Raw genomic sequence first — 26,948 nt, 5'->3', positions numbered from 1 at the left:
GTCCATTCCGTTCAGCTGTTCTTCAAAGTCCTTTGCTGTCTGAGACAGAACTACAATTTCACTCTCAGACATTCTTGCTCCATTTACAGACTGAATAAAAATCGGCAATAGGTACAATTCTGCTTTGACCCCTTTCTCTATCCCTGCTTCCCTTTCACACTCATTGACTCATAACTGAAATCTGATTTCTGCTGAAGTTTTATGTAACCTCCTGCTCCTTGTATTTTACCCTACCTACCTTCAGAATTTCAAAGAATTTTATCCGATTGACATTTACACATATTCTCCAAATTTATAAAAGCTGTAAATGAAGACTTGCATGTCCTTAACCTGTCTCTTAAGATAAGTCATAGAATCCATGTACTCTCACATGTTCCCACATTTCTCTGGAATTCAAACTGGTCGCTCTGATGTTGGCTTCTATCAGTATTCTCATTCCTTTGTACATAATTAATGTTAGTAACGGTAGTTACTTATTGAACTGCAAGTTCAGTAATATTCACTCCTATCAGCACCTGCTTTCTTTGGAATTTGAATTACTATATTCTTCTTGAAGTCTGAGGGTATTTCACCTGTCTCATATATCTTGCACACCAGGTCGAACAGTCCCAAGGATATCATTAGTTTTGAGGGAATGCCATCTACTTCAGGAGCCTAGTTTTGACTTAAGCCATTCAGTGCTCTGTCAAATTCTTCTCACCGTGTCATATATCTTATTTCATCTACATCAACATCCTCTTCCCTTTCTATAATATTGCCTTCAAGCTCATTTCCCTTGCATAGCCCTCTTTATATACTCCTTTCAGGTTTCCGTTCTTTGCTTAGTACCAGTTTTCCATCTGAGCCTTTGATAATCATATAGCTGGTATCCTTACATTTGTTCTGTAGCAATTCCTGCAAAGCCATTTTGTATTTCCTGTCAGTCTCTTTTTAAGATATTTTCATTTCCTTTTCCTGCTTCATTTGCTGCATTTTTATATTTCCTCCTTCATCAATTAAATTCAATATTGCCTGTGATAGCCAACGATTTCTACTAGGTCTTGTCTTTTTACCTATTCGGTCCTCTGCTTCCTTCACTATTTCATCTCTCAAACATAGCCATTTGTCTTGTACTATGTTCCTTTCCCCTTTTGTAGTCAGTCTTCATGTAATGTTCCCTCTGAAATTCACAACCACCACTTATTCTTTCAACTTATCTAGGTCCCATCATCTTAATTTACTACCTTTCTGCAGTTTCTTCAGATTTAATATACAGCTCATAACAAAAAATGTGGTCAGAGTAGACACCTGCCCCTGGAAAAGTCTTGCAGTTTAAAATTTGGTTCTGAAATCTTTTCTTTCCATTGTAGAATCAATCTGAAAATTTCCTTCTTTCAGGATTCTTAGACGAAATGAGCAGTTAAATTAAAAGGAAGGTCAGCGTTGCCCGTAATATTGATGATTTATTGATAGCAGAATTGATTTTTGATCACATAGTGATCATCTTCAGTGCTGTACAAATTAAACTCAGACACTGGTATCAAGTTATCAATAAAACATCAATATGACGGCCAACGCTGATGTTCCTTTTAATTTAAAATATATGGACATTGTGCACACAGCACTCCATGGAGTCACCAATCAATGAAATGAGCAGTGAGTAAATTATGCTCTATGCAAAATTCTGCTTCCTCTTTCATTCCTTTCGTCCAGTCCGTATTCATCTACTAGGTTTCCCTCTCTTCCTACTACCAAATTCCAGTCCCTCATCACAATTAAACCTCTCTCTCCCTTAATTATCTAAATAATTTCTTTTGTCTCATCATACATTCTTTCAATCTCTTCATCTGTGGAGCTAGCTGGCTCATAAACTTGTTCTAATGTGGTGGATGTTGGCTTCGTGTCTACCTTGGCTACGATAATGCATTCACTCTGCTGTTCATAGTATTTTCTTATTCATTATTAGACCTACTCCTGTATCACCCCTATTTGGTGTTGTATTTATAACCCTGTACTCACCTAACCAGGAGTACTGTTTATCATGCCATTGAACTTCACAAATTGCCACTATATCTATCGTCAACCTATCCAATCCCCTTTTTAAATTTTCTTCAGTTTTTCTGGATGACAAAATCCCTAGAGTAGTGCCTGGCTGGAGATACCAGTGGGGGACTATTGTACCTACAGAATATTTTACCTAATTTAAGCATACAATACAGCTCCATTCCCTTGGAGAAAAAATGGCTGTAGTTTCACCTTGCTTTGTCATTTGCATTACCAGCCTAGCAAGGCCATGTTACAAAGCCAGATCAGTTAATCATCCAGACTGTTGCCCCTGTAACTACTGAAAATACTGCTGCCCCCTTTCAGGAACCACATGTTTGTCTGGTCTCTCAACAGATACCCATTTGTTGTGGTTGTAGCTATGGTACAGCTATCTCTGTCATGGAGGCATGCATGCCACCCCACCACAGCTAGGTGTACAGTTCTTGGGGAGGGGGTGGGTGAGGGGGAACAATTAAAGATATATTAACAACAGACAGGTAAATTATAAAAACTTAATCTGTGTACAGTATTTTTGGAATGAAGCTGCAGCTGTGGAAAAAAGCTGCTGCCTCATTTATACTAAGTGACTGCTGTTGATCTATTGATAGCTTTTCTTGATTACAGTCATAGTTATCTACATCCTTAAGTAAAGAGCTCAGTTTACAGTACATTTCTAGTAAACAAGAAGTTCTACAGCATACACTTCTACTTGCCATGTAACTAACAGAATTTTTTAGCATTGAATCTAAAAATTCAGGTAACTTGTAGAAAAAAATCATATTAAGATGTATTTTTAATTAATTTTTGTTGTGATTTCCAGTTTCCTGCTTTATATTAAATGAAAGCTAGTTGAATACCTTTGCTCCAGAGTACACAACTCCACTCTGAGTATTAGACATGGAGGCAAAGTTTACAAGAAAATTATTTTTGTGTCATGTATTCTGACTGTGTAGTTATAGTTCTGTGTCTACATACATATTCTACAAACCACAGTGAAGTGCATGGCAGTAGATACTTAGCACAGTACCATACATTATGGTTTCTTCTCATTCCAATGTGTGCAGCAGGGGATCAATGACGGCCTAAATGCCTCTGTGGAGAGCAATATGTAGAAGGCACAAGAATCTCTCTAGACTCACTTAACACTGGTTCTGGGAATTGTAAACAGGCTTTTGGAGGATAATTTACATCTGTTTTCCAATTCTACATCATTTCTGTGATGCTCCCCCATGAATAAAAACACATGTTAACATTTTTACCTCCCTTCTTTGTATATATATCATTATCCCCCATTTGGTATGGTAGTCAGTCTACAAATGAAACTGTTCATAAAACACTTGTGCCTCCAATAATGAAATATTGTTCAAGTGTGTGGACTCAAACCACACAGAACAGGAGACTTGTACAGAAACTCAATTCAGTTTCTTTTTCTCTATGTCTACATGACGTTAAAACATACTCAAACAAAGGCAACATGAGTGATCATAGGTTTGCTTGGCTCTGGGGGGTCTCATGGAAATGATGCAAAACTTTAATTTGTAAACACTTGATGCCAGCTATCCCTTGAAAACTTGCATACAGAGTTTCAATAACCAGTGTAAAGCGAAAAATCTAGAAATATTCAGAGCTATTAGAAATTATTGTTTTCAGAGTTCAATATTTTCCAAAATATTACATGTACAAATATGTTTGATGCATGAATTGAACCAAAAACTCTACAAATATTCTGTAAGTGCCCGTCTTGTCACACGACACACTTCCAAGAGATACTAAGGCTCATTCCACACCTTATTTAGAACATCATGTCAGTGGTCATCGCAGCAGCATTTGTGTGTTCTCTGAGCCAATCCACTTTTGTTGGTAGTGGGAGTACATAAATGTGATCCATAATGTACTCCCAAAGATAGGAAAAAGTCACAAAGCATTGAGTCAGGTGACCTGAGGGAGGGAGTCACTATGCCCAATAGAGCAACACAGAAGTTCATCGTTTTCATAGAATCAAACATCATTGCTCCAATGAGGGGGTGTCCCATCTTGTTAGAAGATGATTTTTGGAATCAGAAGTCAGTTGTGGAAATAATCACAAGTTCATTGTATCAAGGTATGAGGTACCTGTCACAGGGTCCTCAGAAGAAAAACAGCCCATGCATCTTTGTCTAGATACCAACACACAATCCTCTGCTTATACAGTAGTTCTTTCTAATTCTTTGTGAATACTTCCTGCACTCCTGTAGCAGATAAACATCTTTGTTACCATTTTGTCAGAGTGCTGCACTCGTAACACCAACTGGTGAGCACAATGCAAATTCGGTGAAATTACAGTTCTATTCATGCATCAATCAAATCTGTGCATGTAATACTTTGGAAAATATAGAACTCTGAAAATGAATGAATCATTTGTAGCATCCCTGTATTTTAGCTTCTTTCGTATCACTCCCATAGAGATCACAAAGTCAGCATTAGCCTAATTATAGCATGTGCATAGGTATTTAAGTAGTCATTTTCTCCTTGCTCCATACGTAATTAGAACTGGAAGAAACTGTAACAAGTGATATGATGTTAGGGGTCTTCGACCATGCAATTCAGTGGTTTGCAAAATGGAAATTTAAATGTATGTGTGGATTTCCATCACAAAATATACTCACTGCTGCTTCTGCTGAATAAACACTTTATTTCCTTGGAGTGTAACTGTACTTTTTTGGTCCACTAATCATTTGAAATGAAAGAGGTGTACTGTGTGTATTGTGATGTAGGACAAGTCAGTATAGTGATATTGTAAATTATGCAAGATTATATAATGACAAAAGTGATGTGGATTGTTTTGCTGATGTGGCAATATATGATTAGATGAAGACATGATTTCAGAAAAAGTAGAACTTTAGTTGCACTGTAGCACAAGATAATTCAATAAAAAGGGAAATGAAAATAAAGGGTGTCTCAAACAGAAGACTGGTTTTGAAGCTACTATAAATTGAATGCATTTATTTGAAAGAAGCCAACAAAGCACACAATTCTCTTCAGGAGGTGTTTTGTGGTTTAAACATGAAATGTAGTGTCTGGTATACGACTCCCTAACCCCCCCCCCCCACCCCCACCCCCCCCCCCCCCCCCGCTCTCTCTCGCTCTCTCTCTTACACACACACACACACACACACACACACACACACTAAAAGTGATTACTTGGTCCATGAAATTAACCATCACCCACTCTCACTTTTCCCCATCAACTTCGTCATGAATATGTTAAATTTCTTGTTTGCGTTCCAACGGATTAAGGGGTTTGTTCTGGTAAACTCATGATTTAGTGTATCCCCAATAGGTCAGGTCACAAGACTGAGGTGGATAGATTTGGTCTCATCATAACAAGATTAGTCTGTCAAGGAAATTTTCATGCAATGGAGGGATTGTGTCCCCTGAAGTGTGGCAGGTTGAGCCGTCTTGTTGGAATTAAAATTCTCAATCTACATTTGATCCAAATGGGGCCAAAGGAAAGCAGTGTGCATCGTGCAGTAAAAAGTGAACTCCATTTAGTGTGACAGCCCTTCCTTGTTCATCTTCAAAAAAGTAATGACGGATTAAGCCAACACTCCAAATCCCACTCTAAATTGTAATTCACTGAGGATGCATGTATTTTTCATGAATTACTCTTGGGTTCTCTGATCCCCACATTTGACAACTATGCTTGTTCACAAAGCTGTTTAAATGGAATTGATCTTGGAAAGTGATTCACTTTGTGAAACCGTGCTCTCTCATTCCTTTTCCAGGATCCATTGCACAAGTGTTGTTTTTTTCCATGATCCATTGGTTCCTGTGTTAAGGGGAGCTGGAACGATAAAAATGACAAAATTAATGTTTTTTTGTTTTTTTTTTTTTTCATTATAAAATTATTTGGAGTTTTCTGAATAAAACAAATCAAGTTTTACCCTTCTAAGTAAATTCTAAGTGTGTTTTTTATCGCTGCAAAATTGACGCGCCACGTAAACGGTTTAACGACTTGGTATGTCACCTCTGATGGCGCCGCTCACTGGCTGCAAGCAGGGTATCTTTGCAGAATTAGACAGTGTTTTGTTTTCCAACGTTGTGTGGCTTTATCTCTGTGACAAGTGACTGTTTATATCGGTAAATACAAATTCTATAACATGTGTGTTGACTTGTGGAGTTCGCTTTGTGTTGTTTAGCTTTTCAATTTTGTGTATTTGATGAATGGCAGCTAACTCTAAATATAGACAAATGTAAATTAATGCAGATGAATAGGAAAAAGAATCCTGTAATGTTTGAATACTCCATTAGTAGTGTAGCACTTGACACAGTCATGTCGATTAAATATTTGGACGTAACATTGCACAGCGATATGAAGGGGGACAAGCATGTAATGGCAGTTGTGGGGAAGGCGGGTAGTCGTCTTCAGTTCATTGGTAGAATTTTGGGAAGATGTGGTTCACCTGTAAAGGAGACCGCTTATAAAACACTAATATGACCTCTTCTTGAGTACTGCTCGAGCGTTTGGGATCCCTATCATGTCAGATTGAGGGAGGACATAGAAGCAATTCAGAGGCGGGCTGCTAGATCTGTTACTGGTAGGTTTGATCATCACGCGAGTGTTACGGAAATGCTTCAGGAACTCGGGTCGGAGTCTCTAGAGGAAATGAGGCATTCTTTTCGTGAATCACTACTGAGGAAATTTAGAGAACCAGCATTTGAGGCTGACTGCAGTACAATTTTACTGCTGCCAACTTATATTTCGCGGAAAGACCACAAAGATAAGATAAGAGAGATTAGGGCTTGTACAGAGGCATATAGGCAGTCATATTTTCCTCATTCTGTTTGGGAGTGGAACAGGGAGAGAAGATGCTAGTTGTGGTACGAGGTTCCCTGCGCCACACACCATATGGTGGATTGCGAAGTATGTATGTAGATGTAGATTTTGCACATACCTGTTTTACATATTTGGTTTGTGGATATCAATATGCCCCGTTTCAGCAATTGAGTGTTTAAGAAAAGGCAAAATGAGTGGAAGAATAAATCTTTTGTTGTTTCGAAGGGAGATGCTGCTCAGACTGCTTCACTGACTACTCCAAATGAATGTGATAGAACTTCTTCCAGCATGAAACTTTGTGACAGCAAAGAAAAATTTGAAAACTATGAAAGTGACAGTAATGTTGTGAATGAAATAATTAACATTTCCTGGCTCTCTAATATTTTGAAACAACGGTATTTCAGCATCGAAACCATTCTTATGAAGTTTTACACACTTCGCACCACCACAGTCTACACAGTCCCTTCTTCCCTCATCTGGTAGTATTCCATATTTGCGGCAAAAAGTCAAACAATTTTCTATGCTGGATAATCATGGAATTAGATTTTTCCCTGTGAGAGAATCCACTGAAGAAACATCAAGAACACCAGACATCCCACTCACTAACAACATAACTCATCTGGGTTTTCCCTAGCAACTCACAAATAATTTGTGGAGGTATGTAATTTGAGCAACTACAGGAACAACAGGAAACAGACAAAAATGATGATCACCAATAACTGATCACAACACCCGCCACCGGAGTTGCATGATCAATTTACGATCGCACATTCGATATGTGTCGTTTGGACCCAGCTACTTCGATAGGCAATCATTCTTGGAAATTACCGGCTAGTGTATGGTTTGCGTTGCATTGGCGAGGGCAGTGTTGCAGGGACAATGTTATGTGGCATTATGAACTTGCCAAAACCACCAACCAAGTTTGGCTTTTATAATGAATGGTGGGATCTTCTGCTGAAGATATTGCTCAAGCAACAATGAAGAAAGCAGTTGAAAAAGCTGTGACAGATAATGGGAATTGTAGAGATTTAACTGTTGCTTTAGATGGATCATGGCAATGTAGAGGTCATAAATCTGTAAATGGAGTTGTGACAGCTACCTGTGGAGACAGTTGCAAAGCAATTGATGTTACTGTTCTCTCAAAACATTGTAGATGTAAGGGCAATACCAAGGACGAACATAGTGAAAGTTGTGAAGCAAATTTTCACAGCACGAGTGGAGCAATGGAAGTAGAGGGAGTGAAAGCAATTTTTTCCAGATCACGGGAGTGGTATGATGTATGATACACTAACTATCTAGGAGATGGTGATTCTAAGGGATATAAAGCTGTAGAGGAACTCAAACCTTATGGCAGCGAAATTCACATTAAAAAACAGGAGTGCATTGGACATGTGCAGAAGCGCATGGGGACTCACTTATGCAAACTAACGCAGACATTAGGATCCCAGAAGCTTAGTGATGGTAAGACCCTTGGAGGAAGAGGGAGATTGACAGATGAAGCAACTGATAGATTGCAGAGGTATTATGGGTGTGCAATTAGGCTAAATACAAGAAGCATTGAACACATGAGGAGAGCAGTATGGGCATTATTTTTATACTGCATCAACAAATGAGCACCCACAACATGCACTGTGCCCCACAGGTGACGACTCGTGGTGTAAGTACCAATCAGGAAAGGAATATGTCCATAAAAACAGTTTGCCAAATGCTGTAATTGATGTAATTGAGCCCAAATTCAGAGATTTATCACAGCCAAGTTTATTGGAAAAGTGTTTACATGGGAAAACACAAAATCCAAATTAAAGTGTAAATAATTTAATTTGGATTAGGATTCCCAAAAGAGTGTTTGTACAGATAAAAACATTGCATTTTGGAGTGTATGATGCAGTGGCAACATACAATGAAGGAAACATTATCAAATGTGATGTGCTGAAACATGTAGGTGTCCAACCAGGACGACACAACACCATTTCCAAAATGTGCCTAATTGATGAAGAAAGACTAAGAGGTGCAGGAAGAAGAGACAAAAGCCTACAAAATGCAGCAAAAGGGAAGAAAAGACCAGTGAAAAGGAAACTAACACTGGAAAGAAAGAAGAGGATGCTGATAATCCATCATATGGGGTAGGAATAAAAACTTTATAAACCATTTCCCGTAACTTTAAAATTTTCATCTTTGAGGAACATTTTCTCAAAAACTGCCTACAGTATATCAATGAAATTTATACACAATATTGTTTACTACTTTTCCTTTATTTGTATAACAAATTGTAAAAGAATATTGTATAATTCAAGAGCTATAGAAGAAAAAGAGCAAAATTTTAGAGAAAAAAATAAACATCTGTTTAAAAGAAATTATAAAACAAAAACCAATTAATATTTCTTAACATGACATTATAACTTTGTAGAGAAATATTCACTGAACATGTAGTCCAAATTTCAGAGCAATATGTTTAATGGTTTTAGAAAAAAGGTTCCTTCTACTTGCTAAAATTAACTTGAAGGAGATGGATCGTTCCGGCTCCCCTTAACTAAGCTTTGTACGCTTGCAAGCACAAATTTTTCATTAAGATTCTGTGCATTGTTGCGGGACACATGCACACTTCTTGAGCATGCAGGTGACATGATTTTCCCCGACTCACAGTAACAGAGTAACGGACAGCAACGTCATTTGCCTCATTCTGGCCACTTTGAGGGTGTTCAGGGCTTTTGACACATACTGTTAAACTGTCTTCTGTCTTCCCCCCCCCCCCCCCCCCCCACACACACACACACACACACAAATTTCTTGATGGACATATGGACAGTGGATTCATTTGTTGCATTGTTGTGTCCAAAAATAGTACAGAGTTTCTGAACATTTTGCACAAAACTTTTGCCATTCTTCTAGTGAGTTTTCACAACCTACACTCACTGTTCGATACTGTATGTTTCCATGCCAATACTCCACAAACACAGACCTGGAAAACAAAAGCACAGTATCAAAACATACCTCAATGAACACTCATGACAAAATATGCGGAAACAATCTTTCCAATACCAATAAATAAAAATAATGTGCTTTCAAAATCCAACACTCTTTTTGACACACCCATTATGAAAATAAGCAAATGCTACTGTCTTCAGAGAGATGTTTCTGAGAACAGAACATGCTGAACTGAGCTTCTCGATTAGTTTATCTATGTTTTCACTATCTTTTAACTTATTATCCAGCTGGGTTCCATGGAATTTGACACTGATTTAGTGAATTATAGTAATGTCTTCTTCTGGTGCTAACAAGTTGTTAATGTTTGTCTGAAGTGGCATAATTTGAGCCTTCATGAAATTAAGACTTAAACTGTTAGCTGTAAACAAGTTGTAGGCCTTTTCAGTTATCAACTGAGGTGTGACTGATAATGCTGTTTCAACCCCTCATTAGAATGCTTGTCTTCAGCAAATATTAGTTTTTGAACCATTCGTTAAAGTCACTCGATGGTTTCATGTCTGAGACAGTCTGTTAATGAGGTACCCTGTTTGCTGTTGTGACGGTAAGAATCCATCCGTGTAAAATGATTACCATTATTGCCATAACACTTCAGTTTCTAAGTTGAATTTTGTGACCCACACAAAGGCTTGGTAATGTCACAAAATTTTTGCCTGATGTAGTTCAGCAACTCAGCATAGCATGGACTCAATGAGTTCTTGGAAGCCCCTGCAGAAATATTGAGCCATGCTGCCTCTGTAGTCATTCATAATAGCAAAAGTGTTGCCAGGATTTTGTGATTCATACAAGGTATGTAACTGACCTCTTAGATTATGTTCCATAAATGTATGATGAGGTTCATGTTGGGCAATCTGGGTGCCAAATCATTCATCAAAAAATCATTCGCTCAAACTATCCACAATGCTCTTCAAACCAATCACAAACAATTGCGTCCAAATAACATGGACCTTTGGCATCCATAAAAATTCCATTGTTGTTTGGGAACATAAGTTCTACATTGATTTCTGTGGTTATTACATGCAGTGTTGCTTGTCTGTTAGCACTGACAACTCTACACAAATGCATCTACTCTCAGTTGCAAAGTGAAAGCTTTGGCCACTGCATTGCCCGTGGTGAGAGGTGATGCCAGAATTTTGGTATTCTTGGCACATTCTTGACACTGTGGATCTCGGAATATTGAATTCCATAACAATATCTGAATTGGAATGCCCCATGTGTCTGGCTCCAACTACCATTTCTGTCATGCAGCCTTAGTCATGTTGCAAACCTTTTCACATGTATCACCTGAGTACAAATGACATGTCCTTCAACATACTGCCTTTTTATACCTCATGTATGCGATACTACCACTATTCGTATATGTGCTTATTGCTATGCCATGACTTTTGTCACCTCAGTGTATTTCTGAGATCATTTATTGCTTTTTCTGTGGATGATCTTTTATGAAAAATAAATTGCCAGGCAGTTAACACATTCATCTCACTTAAATGAGCCAGTGGTCTGTCGTAAGACATTTTCTCAAAATTGTTTGAAAAAAATGGAAGGAAAATAGGTCCGTAATTAAGGGTGTTGCTTGTCTTTGTCTTCAGTTTTATAGATGGCTTTTACTACAGCATCTTTAAATCTGTTAGGATATATGCCCTGGGACATTTATTGATTACAAAAATGCCATAAATAAATCTAATCTCGATGGGTACAACATTTTCTGTCACTGTGGGGAAGTAGCCATTGAATTTGGTGGCCATTGATTCCAAAGCATCACCATTTCTCCCAGGCTATTTTCTAGGTGCTTAATTTCATTTGGATAATTTTTTACAGTGTTCCAAATTGCTTTGCCTTATTGTTCAAGTCAACTTATATCGTAGTCCAGGTGTCTGTCCTTTTAGTAACATACTCAAGGAGTTTACAGCACTGTTGGTAACGAAGTTTCAAATTTTTGACTACAGTATGTCCTCTGTATGAGGTACAGCCCTCTCTTCCAAGTCAAGAGACTTAATCACATGTGTAATCCATCTTTCATTGTGGTTTCTGTTCAATTGTCACCTTTATTTGTTTCAGAGGTAAACAAGTTGCAAAGTGCTGTGAAACATGTTTAATAAAGGGTTAACTTTTCCATCTAATCTGTTTGCTGTATAAATTTTTCAAAGCTTTCTTCCTGTAGTTTCTCACAAAACACCATATTGAGTCAATGCTTATGATTCTGCGATATGATATTTTTCTTCTGTGGTCTGTACCCAACTGGTCAGCATTCTTAGTGTTAACATTTGACCATCATGGTCAGATAAAGCATCATACAGTTCATTACTACAGATTCTTAAGTCTAAAACCAAATTGTTGGTGGGTATTGAACTATATCCCTCAACTGTCACGGGAATTTAATGTGGTAAATAATTCAAAGCTTGATGTCAACTTATGTACTGTCTGGCAGATAATCAACATTAGTCTCCACAAGGAATGATTTTTCCCAGTCGAATCTTTACAACGTAACTAAAACTATCTCCAGCTGTTTTATGGAGTTTAAGATACTGCCACCTGCCAGAGGTTTCTCAGTAGTTCAATATCTGTGATTATTTTGAGTTATTAACATCTGTACTCCATAAGCCACCTTTTGGTGTGTAGTGGAGGGTACTTTTTGCAACACTATCATTTCCCCCCTTTCCTGTTCCATTTTCAAATGGTGCATGTGAAGAATGATTGTGTGTAAACATGAATATGAACTGCAATTTCTCTGATTTAGTGTTTAGGCTTATTTTGTGAGACATACATGGGAGGATTTAACATGCTGCCCAAATCTTCCCAGAATGTATACATTTGGAATTTCAACAGAAAGACCCAATGTGATGCACAACATTCTCTTCTTGTGTCTACATTGTAGTTTGTTGAATGTCTCTGTAAAGCTCTCACACTGATAAAATGATCCCATGACAAAATGTCATTATTCATTAATCTTATCTGTTTTTACTAACCCAATCTGGTGAAGGTCCCAGATCGATGAGTAATAGCCAAGAACCAGTGAAACAAGTGTCTTGCAAGGCACTTTTTTCGTGGATGAATTACATTTCTGTAAGATTTCTCCATTGAATCTTAGCCTGACATCTGCTTTTGCTGCAGTTTGTTTTATGTGAACACTTCACATTGCTTTGGGCACATTCTGTGAATAACATGTACAAATTTTTACAAACAGCCAATACACTGTAAAATATTCTTGGGAGAGACAGTTTTGAGTGAAAGCAAACCTTAATCAATTAACAGTACATGGAATAAGAATGGTTCATCCTTCTCATAAGCAACCCTGGATAACTGTGTGTGTGGCGGTATTATCTATGAACACTATAGTCTTCTGTATATGTGATACCTGTCGCTTTCATCCCCTATCTTCCTTTATGTTAATCCAGAGAACAAAACATGTTGATAAAAAAGATCTAAAAGGCTTCAACACTGTTAGTATATTGTGATGTTCAAGAACCAGTTCCCTTTAATCAAATATCTGTTCTTCCCAATTTCAGTATCTAATATGTCTTTCTACTGATTGTTATATAAGTTTATTTCGCTACATGGAGTATTTTGAGTAAATTGCATGTACTTTACTTTCAGGTGCTAGGTGGTATTGTGCAAACAACAGGTTGGCCTGGTGTTGTAACAGTTGTTGGCAACTGGTTTGGCGAAGGAAACAGAGGTAAATAGTGAGCAGCTTGTTTTCAAAGAGAAAAAATATTGCCTCAACAGATATTCTCACCTTTCGTATCTCCATTCATCATATCTCTATTACAAATCTCGTTGGTTTCCTAATTTACATTGCATCCATGTACATTCGAAACCTTGCAACATTCTCGGTCTTGTTTATAGATCTATGTTATATGGGGGAGTTCAACAATATTAGGAAACAGGATAGATTGCTACTCATTGAAAAGATGACTCTTTGAGTTACAGACAGGCACAACAAAAAGACTTGAGCTTTCAGCCAAGGCCTTCTTCAGAAAAGAAAACACAACACACATTCACACAAGCAAGCACACCCCATGCACATATGACAGCTATCTCTGGTGGCTTGGACTGGAATGCAACTGTTAGATTGAATTAAAGCAGCAACCTGGAGTAAGGTGAAGGATACAGGGGGGGGGGGGGGGGTTGCTTTCTGGTGAAGTGTGCAGCCTGTGTGCCACCCTCTGAAAATGCACCTGCCTGTCTTTCCCCATCCCTGCTCCTCTCCTTTTCCGCTCTACATCCCCCCCCCCCCCCCCCCTCTGCCTCAAAGCCTCCTGCCTCCTGACACTGCACCTGACAGTCTTGTCATGTCTCCACCTAGCCCCTGCATGCTCAGCCATACAGCGCTCTTCTCTCCCCACCTCCCCACGTCCCCACACACACACATCCCTATCCTGCTATTATCCCCCTCCCCACTCCAGATTGCAGCTTTTGTTCAACATGACAGCTTCATTCCAGTCTGAGCTGCCATAGATGGCAGTCGTGTATGTGGGAGGTATGCTTTCCTGCGTGAAAGAGTGTGTGTTTGTATGTGTGTGTTCAAAAATTATTCAAATTGCTCTGAGCACTATGGGACTTAACATCTGAGGTCATCAGTTCCCTATAACTTAGAACTACTTAAACCCAACTAACCTAAGGACATTACACACATCTGTGCCCCAGGCAGGATTCAAACCTGCGACTGTAGCAGTCGCGCGGTTCTGGACTGAAGAGCCTAGAACCACTTGGCCACCGCGGCCGGCTGTGTGTGTGTGTGTGTGTGTGTGTTTCCTTTTCTTTTCTGAAGAAGGTTGTGGCTGAAAGCTAAATGGGTAACAATCTTTTCGTTGTGCCAGTCTGCAGCTCAATGTGTCATCTTTAAGGCAAGTAGCAATCTATCCTCTTCCTAATATTATTGATTTTCTGTCATGGAATTTCCATTATACTGTCACAGAAGAAGCTGAGTTGTGCTGTGGTGTAGTGGTTATGATACTAAACTGTTGCATGGAGGGTCGTGAGTTCAGAACTCACCTGGACTGTAAAATTTTAATTTCCATATTCAGTTCAAGTACATTCTAGAAGTATCCACAAATGTCAAGAATCATTGTACTGGAATGTTCTGTAGTTGTATATATACTGTATGTGTTCTGACTGGAGGCAGTTCACTCCCTGCTCTTGTACGTGCAAATGCTGAATAAACCTTTGTTAAGTGAAGTTATTGTTCACCATTCATCTAATTACACCTTCTTATACATGACAATATGGTGAGCAGTTTCCTTTACTTTTTCCATTATTTATATTCCTCCAAGGACTTCTCGTTATTGTATTCATATTGAAATAGATATTATTAAAATCTGTGTCAGTACTTCCAACATGCCTTTTCATTTGCTGTTCGTCTACTATTACACTCATCTTGCGTGAGTCTTGATCAGCTAGGTTTGATTCCTTCTGAATTAAGTTTCTTCTGGAAATAAATCAGAACTAGTAATGAACTGCATTTAAATGACAAATTTTTGTGTTTTTCGAAATGTTTATTTAACATTTATGCTTGGTTTCAGTAGGTATAGTGTAGCTGAAGACTATTATATATTTTCTAATTGTTTACCTGAATTTACAGGTTTAATATTTGGCATCTGGAATTCCCACACTTCAGTAGGGAATATATTAGGTTCTTTAGTAGCTGCTGCGTTTGTCGAACAGGATTGGGGCTTGTCATTTATTGTTCCTGGTGCCATTATTGCTGGGGGCGGTTTCCTGATATTCCTCTTCATGGTCGAAAACCCATCACATGTGGGTTGTCCGAGACCAGGAGAGGATGAATCGGAGGTAGGTATCTAAAGCAAATGTGTCCTGCATTTCGTGCAGTGCCTTTTATTAATGGTGTACTAGATCTAATGATATATTATGCATTCATTTAGTGAAAACACGATAATGATCAGTGCTAGTTTTTTTTGTTTTTTTGTTTTTTGTTTTTTTAAAAAGCAGTGCAACAGTTAACATTGATTTGCAGCAACATACAGTTATTTGAGTTATTAGTGTTATGCTATGAAAACTTACACTTGAAACATATTATTAATTAAATTATACTTCTGCAAAGGTGTTGGTGGCTGGTACCTCCTTCAACACAATTACTACTGTGTCTTTAGTGACACTGATTTCTTGCCTTGGTCACAGACGCTCAAATTTGTAATGTATCATTAAACTGTGTGTGCAGATTGTCACATATTAGGCAATATAGCACATATCTTTGATAACTACAGTCAAGACAGCATAAGTAGATCCTTGACAGCTTGCAGCCCTGTTGCTAGCTTTCAGCACAGTGAAGCACTAACGGCTGCAGGTGAAAACATTAAAAACATTAGCCATCTACAAAGCGCTGAGGCACTGCCATATGGACGTTCACAAAATTGGTTGAGGCAGGCACGTGAAGCTATTGTACCCTGCCCACTGCAGCTGTCTGCGATAAACTTATGCAGTAGTCTTCATAAATTGTTTTGGAAACAGTTTGAGCTGCCCTCTTAGATCGTTTGCAGATGATATCCTTGTTAACTGTTGTGAATTCAGCACAAGATCAAAACAAACTGTAAAGTGATTCATACAAGGTATGTAACTGGTGCAAGAAGTGACAATTGGCCGTGAACAGTAAAAATCATGAGGTCCTCCGTAGAGATACTAAGACAATTCCATTGAATCTTTGTTACATGGAAAATGACAAAAAATTTAGGTCATCAATTAAACTAAATATATAGGACTTATAGTTAGAAACCCCAAAAATTAGAAGCAACATATAACAAAAGCTGCACTGATGGTAAACTGAAAACTTTGTTTTATTGGCCAGGCACATGGAAGGTGCAAATTCACTAAAGAAACTGCCTGCGCTACACCTGCCTGTCATCTTCTAGAGAATGGGGATCTTTTCAGATAGGATAGACAGAAGTTATTGAAACAGTTCAAAGAAGGGTGGCACACAGGTGTAATAAACAGTTTGTGATACAAATCATTGATAAGATTTTTCTCATTGTGATAAAATCTTTTCATGAAATTTCAGCCAACACTTTTCTGCTTCAAATGCCAAAACATTTTGTTTCCTTCCAGTTCCATGAGAAGGAATGGCCATTGTGATGAGACAAATCAGAGTTCACACAGAAATATTTAGGTGTTTATTTTTCTGATGCACTATCTAAGAATGGTGCAATAGAGGTGTTGTTGTAGTAGTTGTTGGTGTTGCTGACTTCAGTACAAGGGCTGGTTTAATGCAACTCTCCACACTAGTTCATCCTGTGCAAGTCTCTTCATCTGTACATAACTACTCCCCAACCTACAGCCACTTGAACCTGCTTACTGTATTGTATTCAAGCCTTGGTCTCCCATACAGTTTGTAACCCCCCCCCATTCTCACTATTTCCATACTGACTATTCCTTGATGCCTCACATGATGTCCTATTAATTGATACCTTCTTTTATTCAGGTTGTGCCATTTCTTTTTTCACCAATTCTGTTTAATACCTCCTCATTAGTTATTTTTTCTACTGAAGATTAGACAGGTATAGTTAACAACTTTAATTACTGCACCACTAAAAATGTGTGTGATATAGATATCAGTGTCATTGACATTGAGAAGCAGCTGAAATTATTAAAATAGGCCAAGACCCCAGGGACTGGTGGAATCCCTGCCAGATTCTATAAGGAATTTGGGGATGATTTCGCTTCTATCTTAGCCATAGTACAGTGTGTACCTTTGCAACCTCTCACACATTTCAAAGATCCAGGAAAGAAAAAACTGCAGTAAATATATCACACGATATGCTCAAGCATCTCAAAGAATTTATTTAATAATCGTCAGTACACCTCTACATGTGAACCATTTGTATCATGAACGATATTGAACCTGTATCCAATTTCTCTTCTTCTTTGTAACATGTCCTCTGCTAAATCTACAGAGCAAGAACCAACTTGCTTTGCCAACTTATTTATTATGGAAACCACAATAAATCACCAACAGTAACACACTCTTCAAAACCAACAAAACAATAAGGATCCCTTCTACAGTTCAAACAAATAACAACTAATTCCTACAATCAGAATTCCCTTTGACTCTATACCTATACAGCTGTTCCACACCAAAATCGGCTGTTAGCAGCTGGTAGATAACGTAACCCGATGCAAGCAACATATCCTAACCATTGCTGAAGAGAGGATGGTCGAGGTGGCACGCAGCGGAACTTGCCGATCTTCTCAGCACTTGGCAAGTCAAGAACTGCTTACTGAATGGCTGGGCACTGGCTTATCTAGCCCCGCATGGAATGATATTTCTGGGACTATTTGCACACACATGATCACCAGGAAATAGTTGGCTGATCATCACATCCCCTTCCTCTGCTGTTGGTTGATGCCCTCTGATGGATGGTGGCCACACCTATGTGTTTGTTGTCAACTGTGGTACTTGATGGTAAACACCCTTGTCAGACTTCGTAACGGAGCCGGCAATCCATGTCACTGGTCTGTCTGCAGTGTTGTCGCTACAGTCTGTGGTGACTCCAGCATCTTCTGTCACTGTTGCTCTTATATCAGTGATAAGACAGCTTGTTGTGTCAGACTTCTTGGATGCTGAGGTGGCCAGCAATAATACAGTTAATTAGAACTCTCTGAATAAGTAATGCTTTATTAATTACAACAAAACTCATATTTGATCGCCAGACTTGGCTTTAGCTATGAAGCTGCACATGCAGACTTGCAGTTCAGAACACACTATACAGAGCCACGATTACGGAGTGGCAAATTTATACAAGTTCAGAATAGCTGTACTGTGGCTTCATTATAGTCACTAGAAAACACAATTTCATAGACACTCATTGAAACAGTTCAGATAGCGTTGGCATGTAGGCAGAGTTCACAGGAGACAGAAGTCTCTTCACTTCCCAATGGTTGACATGGGCTGTGTCATGGCGAGTAGGCAGTACGATGACGTTACTCTGTCAGGAACTACCTGGAAGTGGACAGGACCCAGCCTCGGAACAGAACTGCCCTTCTGGCCTCTGGCAGTGTCATTTCAGGGTAGAGGTGTGGCAGTGGTGCCCTGTGATACTGCTTTGCTGTGCAGTAGTTCTGCAGTGGTTGATACTTCTTGCACTGCTCTCGATACTTGACGACACTGCACATCTTGACACAGGAATATCATCCACTTTGGTCACATACGTGCTGTCCTTCACTATTCCCCACAAGAAAAAATCCAGTTGGGTAATATTGTTGGGAATGTGGTGCTCAGGCAATGAGTCCTCTGCATCTCATCCAGCAACTGGGAAATTTCGTATCCAGTAACTTGCAAAAGGCTGTTGACCAATGCAGCAGAACTTCATCTTGTTGAAAGATGATGTAAGGTTCCAATACTGTACGGTATACACCTGTTGCAACATATCCAGAAACACTGACATATTGACTATATTTTCTGCAGAGAAGAACAGTACAACAATCTTATTGTATATCATCCCACACTTGGCATTCAGTTTAAAGATATCACGAACATGTTCATTGATAGTGTGCAGATCTTGCGAGCCCCAAATCTGAACATTATGCTGGTTAACCATTCCTGATAATGAAATTTTGTCTCATCATACATTAATTTGTCTATATGCCTACCAAACTGACCTATGTGGTCTACTGCACAGTTTCTTCTGAAACACCATGACCTGCACCACCAGAATGTTTCAGAACCCTTCCAGCTGCCACTTATATACCACTTATTAACTGTTTTCACACAAGGTCAATCACATCCATACAATGTACAATAATTTCTTTGCACATTCATTTGTGATTTTTTCCCCTGCAAACCACATTACTCCTTGCATTCACTGCTGGGGAGGTTGAAAGGGCCACCCTGTATTTTAAAAAAAATCTGCCCAGTAGTTGGAATAAAATGCAGGTCACTCCCACTGGACAGAAAGGTAGTAGAAGTTACCCAGAAAATTACCATCCAGTATCACTGAACCCATCCTTTGCAGAGTCTTAGAACATGTTTTGAGCCTATACATAATGACTTTTCTTAAACAGTGTGACATTATCCACATTAAGCAGAATGAATTTCAAAAACATCTGTCATTCAAAATCCAACTTGCACCACTGGCCAGTATGTAGAGCGCATCTACATGAAATTTTCAAACTGCTTTGTATATGTTGGACGAAGATTGGCAATTTTATGCATATTTGTACATAGCAATTGTGATTTTTAATGGATTTTGTGCTATTTGATGCCATAGGTTAATGCCACCAAGTAAGCTGTTTTTTAAGTCTAATAATACTCCTGATGATGGTCATAATACAGGAGTGTTTATCAGCTCTCAGTAGTGAAACTAATATATTTTTAAATACTTGCAAGCTGTGAGGCACCAGATCAACAAAATATACTTACAGAATTTGTTCGACTCTTTGGGTGACATGGGATAGTGCCAATTGAATGACCTGCACTCAGTCTCTGGAGTCAAGTGAGACAGTCTTGTCTCATCACCAGTAATAGTTTGCTCAAAAAAGACATATCTGTCTTCACATCCGGCCATCCTGATTTCTGTTTTCCATGATTTCCCTAAATCACTTCAGGCCAATGCCGGGATGGTTTCTTTGAAAGGGCATGGCCAACTTCCTTCCCCACCCTTCCCTAATCTGATCGGATCGATGACCTTGCTGTTTGGTCCCCTCTCTCAAATACACCAACCAATCAACATATCTGTCTCCGCAATAACATGTCAAAAACATCAGAGAGCTGCAACTGCTTTAGTGTTTTGTATTCTAATATAATTATCAGACTTGATTCATCAGAATACTGTGTGGTGATTTATTTGGTACTTCAACTAAGATACATCACAACATTACATTAATTAATTATAAGTCGTTAGAACAAAAATAACATTTGTACTTAATTTTTGTGTAGAAATGACAGGTCCACATTTCTTAATCATAAATTAATAACCTTACAGTATTTGAATGTATCTCCCACTTTACTACTTCCAGGTGCGGTAAATAAATTCAGACATTTGTACAAACATCAGATTCCATTTTTCTGATAACTTCAGATCCGATCTTAAAACTCTACTGATCACAATAATACATATATACTAACTCTAAACAGAACTCAGTAGAACTCACTGCTTGGCCTTGCACCCACCCTTATAATAAAATGTAACAAATTGAAGTAAAAAATACATTATTGGTTCTAGAACATTAGTAATATTATAATGAAAAGTGACATAGTAATAAAAAATTGAGCATAATTGTATGTTTTAAAATAAAAGCATAAATGCGTCATACAGTTTGATTAACATAATTTGATTTGGTGTGGAAAATTTTGTTAAATATTGTTTCGAAACAGTTGCTTTCAAAGTATGCAAATTGCTGCTGAAGTGCTTAACTGTTTTAATTACTACCATTTACAGAGGCTTCAACACAAATGTTACATTATTGGGAACACACAGTTATCTTAAGAACAATGTTAAAGATTATTATGTACTGAACTGTTTAAAATTTCAGTAATCAGTCACAATATTACACAGTGATTTTTCTAGAACTTTCTATTTGTCATTTTACAAAACTGTATTATGGGAACATGTTTGACTTGAAATTCCAAACTATCGTAATTTTGTCAACAGCGTAACTAACTTGTCATGTAAATGCTATTTCATTATTCCAAATAGTATAATATTAAAAAAACAACAACTGGAAAAGGAATAAACACAAACATAAATTTAAGATTAAATGAGGAAAGATACAATACATTAAATAATACACAAAATATTATGTGTCATGATATTAATAATGAAATGTATCATTCACTACTGTATGTGAATCTCAGTCAGTTACATTACAGTGCCAGTCACTCATCTGCCGGGGAAGGAAATGGAAATGTCGTGTGGCTAGGGCCTCCCGTTGGGTAGACCGTTTGCCTGGTGCAGGTCTTTCGATTTGACGCCACTTCGGCGACCTGCGCGTCGATGGGGATGAAATGATGATGATTAGGACAACACAACACCCAGTCCCTGAGCAGAGAAAATTTCCGACCCAGCCGGGAATCGAACCCGGGCCCTTAGGATTGACAGTCTGTCACGCTGACCACTCAGCTACCGGGGCGGACATCTGCTGGGGAGTCCATTGTGCACAAATTTTGCTGTAGTCAAGATGTTCAGATGCCTAATTACCAAGCAGAGAATGAGAAACACTTGGAAAAGATTTTATTCTTCAATTCATTCTTAAAATCTGTAATGAGGACATCAAAATTGAATTTTGTAATGCTTATTTGTTCATCTATTTTTGAATGCTTCACATCACTTTCTCACATTTCTTTTGTTCTTTACTGGATGGTAAATTTTAGCATATTTCAAATTCTGAGCATTTGAAAATTGAATAACATGTGTCATCTATAATGTGCTTCCAGGTGTTATGCCAAGTTGTTGTTTCTATTTTAACCACAATATTTAGATGACAAATTCAGCTGCCTTCTTTCAGTGCTAAAGTTTTGCTGTTACGTGTACTCACCAAACTGTGAACTATTGTTGGTCTCACACCAATAGTTACAGTAGAGTTCAATTCCAGATGCCCGATAGGCCCTTCGATGCTTTTTTGCTTTTCAAAGCTCACACTGATACTCTAGTGAAATGCAAATTTTCTGTTTCTCAACTCTGGTGGATGTGATGGCATGCAAGATTTTAATACATTATTTAAATTGCTGTCATCCCTGTTTATTAGATTTTCTGACGTCTTAAGTTTGATAGACCCCTTAATTATGCATTTGTACCACGATACTTGTTTCATCGTAGTTTAATGGAGTCCAGGGAATGACTACACAAAACAGCAAAACTTGTAGCACTTGTAGGAGGAGGCTGGGTCAGTCATTCAAATATTGTGCATAAAGTGGAAACAACAACTTGGCAGAACACAAGGAACCGAACTATTAATCAGTTGCACTGAAAGAACCAAGGAGATAATACCTATAATCTCACTGCTGATGGGACTTTGTATCAGAAAGTTTGTTTTAAAGTCACATAATCCAGACAATAACAACTTGTGTCAATTGGGTCCCATACAGCACTGAGACAAGAAGTTTATGAAACCACTAGACTGTGAACGGAAGTCTGGTATCAGTCTGTGGACAGGGAATGCATAATAGGGCACTGCCTCCTGGATTATTTTTTATAATTGTGTGGGAAGGAGAGAACAAAGAATCTCATATGAGATCAGTATATGTAGCAAAAATGTAAGTGATTTATTAGAGAAGCAGCTCATTGCAGAAGCAGCAGTACTTGGAGACAAACGGTGCAAGTCTGTACTCAACAACAAACGGATAAATGGTGAACAGAGAAAATCAGTTAACTATATAAAATAATTACAGGGATGGGGTGTCAGTGGTATAAAGGGGTTACTTGAAATGCAATACTGAGAACTGTTTGTGCTTTTCATGTGTAGTCACTTGATGTTCATTATTTTGTGTTTGTTATTTTTATTTATGGTGTTTTTTTCCCACCTCCTCTCGGTGATGATATAGTGTCTATTCAGAAAACTGTTTAAATCAGATGTTGGACTAGTATTGTTTTCGTAATTTGGTGATGGCTGTGCCATTTATTCTTCTGGAGTAACAAAGTTGTGATTTTGTTAACTTTGTATGGCATTTGTTGATTGCACTCACTATTAGGTGTAGTTCATGTATATCTATAGGGTAAGTGGTTGGCTTGGTGGTGGCAAAGCATTCTGTTTTGTTTGGAATGCCTTTGAAGGTGGTGGCCTCGCTTTTTTCCACACTACTTAGATATTATCTGGATAACTTCACACTTGAGAGTTCATCACTGGATTTGAAGGATGATATGAGTAGAACATCATTTTTATGAATAATTTGTTTTCCTGCATATCTCCCTGCATGACCATCCCTTTTTCACAGCCAAATAAAAACTATTTCTTTGAAGAAAGTATAAAATATATTTCAGTAAACTTGAGGTTTTCATTGTATAGGTTTTATTTACTAGTCTGGTAGCTTCATAATTATTTCCCTAAAAATTGTGTAATTTTCATAATACAGTTTCAAAATTACCACCAAAAACAGCATCGCAGTAATTTTGGCATGGAAAAACTAAAGTTTTGATGTACCAAATCAAATGGTTGTTCTCTTCCATCTATTAGTCTCTATGATAAGACATGTAACAACGGAGTAATAAGCAACAGGAAATCATACATGCCCCCCCCCCCTTTTTTTTGTAATAAAGTTGATAATAACAAGCTGAAGACTAGTCGAATATATGACAGTGGTATCAAAAAATAGTTTTCAACATTTCTGTTTAGTGTATCCTATTAACTACCACTGCATCTGTTACATAAATACTGATGTACTCTGTTCAAGAATAAGTGGTTTGATAAGTACATTTGAGATAAATTGTAGAATATTCGTAATCTCGGAAGAAACCCATTATCTTGTTAAGTTTCAAGTGAGTAACAAGTTGTAAGTGAAGAGCACTACATTCATATACCAGATGCTGACATTGCTAATTGTATTCAAACCAATTTGAATGTGGAAAATGGAAGCCCACTAAGTGGTATCGATTTTGGAATCTTATTTCTGAGGACTGACATGACTTTCCCAATGGCATCCTCACATATTTTGGCAGCCACTCGTGTTTCTGTATTTATCTTTGTTTAGGCACCATGTAACTTCACTGTTTAGATGCGCTCGGCATTCGGCTACCAAAGGATCAGCACAAGAGTGACGTCAGATTCAAGTTCTGATGAGTACAGCTCAGGTGAAGAGGATTCCCTACTGGGAGGGCAGGTAAGGCTCCACCATTTGTGAATGATGCAATTTTTTGTAAAAAAATTCAGGCATGCTTGTGGACAGGACCATCATGCATGCTGTGCTTGTGCATAGGTATTTCTTCCAGTTCTGCAGTGTACAATAAGACATGCATGTCTGATACTTCCCATTGTACATTTCTAAATATGGTAAAAGACTAATGGTTTGAGAGTTAAGGTAGCCAGAGCACAAATGGAGTATACTGCAGTTCAGGCTGGTACCACATAGATGAACCATTATGAGGTAATTATTATGTACTGAAGGTTTACATTTAATTTTACATTGATGATACAGGCATCACAATAAGAATTAGCAGTGGAAGATATCCATTGTCACATAAGTCAGCAGCACACCTAATACACTGAAAGATTTGCTGTATAAACTTCTGCTGAGCAGTCACTTACATTTTATCATAGCTTCTACCTCTTTGCATTTCATTAAATTTTCCGACAACTGTTGAAAACAGGAATTAAAGATATGCATTATCATTTTTCTCTTTTACCACACTTGAATTTGTGAAACTGGACATTAACAAAGTGCATGATTTTGTGCACAGTTAGTCAAAAATCAGGAAGCTATTGAAAAAACTTTCATTAGCAAGATTTGATAGAGGTCAGAAGCCAGGATTAAGGTTAATAACAAATATTGTTCATTATATTCTGAGGTACACAAAGCACTAAGCACATTATTCAAATTGAAGTTTATTGATAGTTTGGCTAGAAAGTGGCTACTGCTTTTTTTTATTTCAGTCATGTGACCTGTTTACCTTGTGTAACATTTCCAGCTCTCCTTTTACATCAGTTCTATCTTGAATGTTTGAAACATCAGCAAAACTGGACCATGATGGGGAACCCTACAACTTACGGGATTTATTTAGCATCACCTAATTTTGTTCAACTCAGTGTATGTGAGTCATCCAACTTCTTTTTAAATATTTTTTTTTTACCACTATACAGTATTAGTATTAATCCATTTCTACATAACGTGTTACTCCAGTCACTGAAGACAGCTGTGAAGATTCATTCATACATACATACATTGTGTTCTGTAACTCCTAACCAATCATGAAGGAGAGCCTCTGGGATGTTGTAACGAGACAAGCTCAGGCAGAAGTACTTCTGTGTAGTATACTAACACTTCCCTTTTTCCTACTGCTTTCACTGAGGATGCTTGTTACAAATTGCTCCCAACATGTCCTTGCATAAGCCCAAATGTCCCAAATTTTACTGGTCAGTACATGACTCATCTTGCATCAATAATAATATAGTTATTCACCTTTGAGCCCCATGGGGGCTGTGCATTGTACAACAGAGGGCATTTCAGAATTTTCATTTGGTATTTCTTTGTGCCCATATTAATTTCATTCTTCAAAAATGGGCTCTACTTATTTTAAAACTAAGTGGTCACAGTCATGTATGTGTGGGTTTTTTTCCTGACTGGTAGATTTTTCCGCCATGAACTTTCTGCCTAAATTTTTTTCTACCTTGTATTCCATGTTTATCTCTGCTTCATTTAGCTCTTCTTTTATAAAGATAATAATTTTAAGAGTGAGGTGTTTCTGTGATCCATGAACTGTACATACTCAAACTTGATGGGTCCTGTCAGAGAGGCAGCTGAGTGGTAATTTTAATACTTTTCTGCAGTCACATGTTGCTTTCTATTATAGTTGCCTGAAAGCAAAGCACCCACATAATTTGGGGCTAAGTGTGCTGAAATAGTTTTGTTCTTTCTGCTGTAGTGTGTGACACACGTTGTCCAGAAAATTCATACATGCCCTGTATCTTGTTACTTTAAATAAATCTGCCTGATGATGCAGATATACAGGGTGGTCCAAAAGTCCGGAAACACCCTGATAAACTCCAAATCGAGTAGCAAACAAGGAAACAGTGTCCCTACACACGAGGAACAGGAAGGGGGAAACTTTATATGCTATGCCACCAACATGGCGGCCATCTTGAAAGCCGCCATATTGGATTCAACTCCAAAATTTCAAATGGGAATGTGGTCATGTGACATATCAAACAGATAGAGAATTTCACCAGAAAAACAGAGCCGTTGTTATTTTAAACATAGCTTTATTCATTCTCGGGTTATAGCCAGTTACATGTGGCAGTGGTGGGACGCTCGGCAGCATGTGTGTTATGTGCCGAAGAGACATTACGCCGATGTTACACAGTCCCGAGAGACCACCAACAGTCATAGGAATGGCTCGATATGTTGTCCATTATGTTGGATTGTTAATGCTATCCTCCGAACCCAGTCCTGATGAACTTTGACCAACACATCTGGCTGAATTTGACCACACGCATCAACAATGCGCTGCTTTAGATGATGCAACTCCCG

At 38.2% G+C, this 26,948-nt stretch overlaps 1 protein-coding gene across 8 annotated transcripts in view; it reads left to right on the top strand.

Moving 5' to 3' along the window:
• Positions 1-26,948, top strand: part of LOC124711334 (glucose-6-phosphate exchanger SLC37A2) — a 369,968-nt gene that overhangs the window by 301,334 nt on the left and 41,686 nt on the right. For 7 of the 8 annotated variants that reach the window (XM_047241361.1, XM_047241362.1, XM_047241363.1 and 4 more), the window contains exons 6-8: positions 13,418-13,499; positions 15,405-15,613; positions 24,480-24,584. In XM_047241361.1, coding sequence (XP_047097317.1) covers positions 13,418-13,499; positions 15,405-15,613; positions 24,480-24,584 — 396 coding nt within the window. The remainder of the gene's footprint in view (positions 1-13,417; positions 13,500-15,404; positions 15,614-24,479; positions 24,585-26,948) is intronic. The other variant, XM_047241365.1, reaches the window with a different exon arrangement.

This window comes from Schistocerca piceifrons, chromosome 8, assembly GCF_021461385.2.
Source record: "Schistocerca piceifrons isolate TAMUIC-IGC-003096 chromosome 8, iqSchPice1.1, whole genome shotgun sequence".
Taxonomy (NCBI): domain Eukaryota; kingdom Metazoa; phylum Arthropoda; class Insecta; order Orthoptera; family Acrididae; genus Schistocerca; species Schistocerca piceifrons.
The sequence above is the reverse complement of the archived record's forward strand: the minus strand, read 5'-3'. Positions and strand labels throughout refer to the sequence as shown.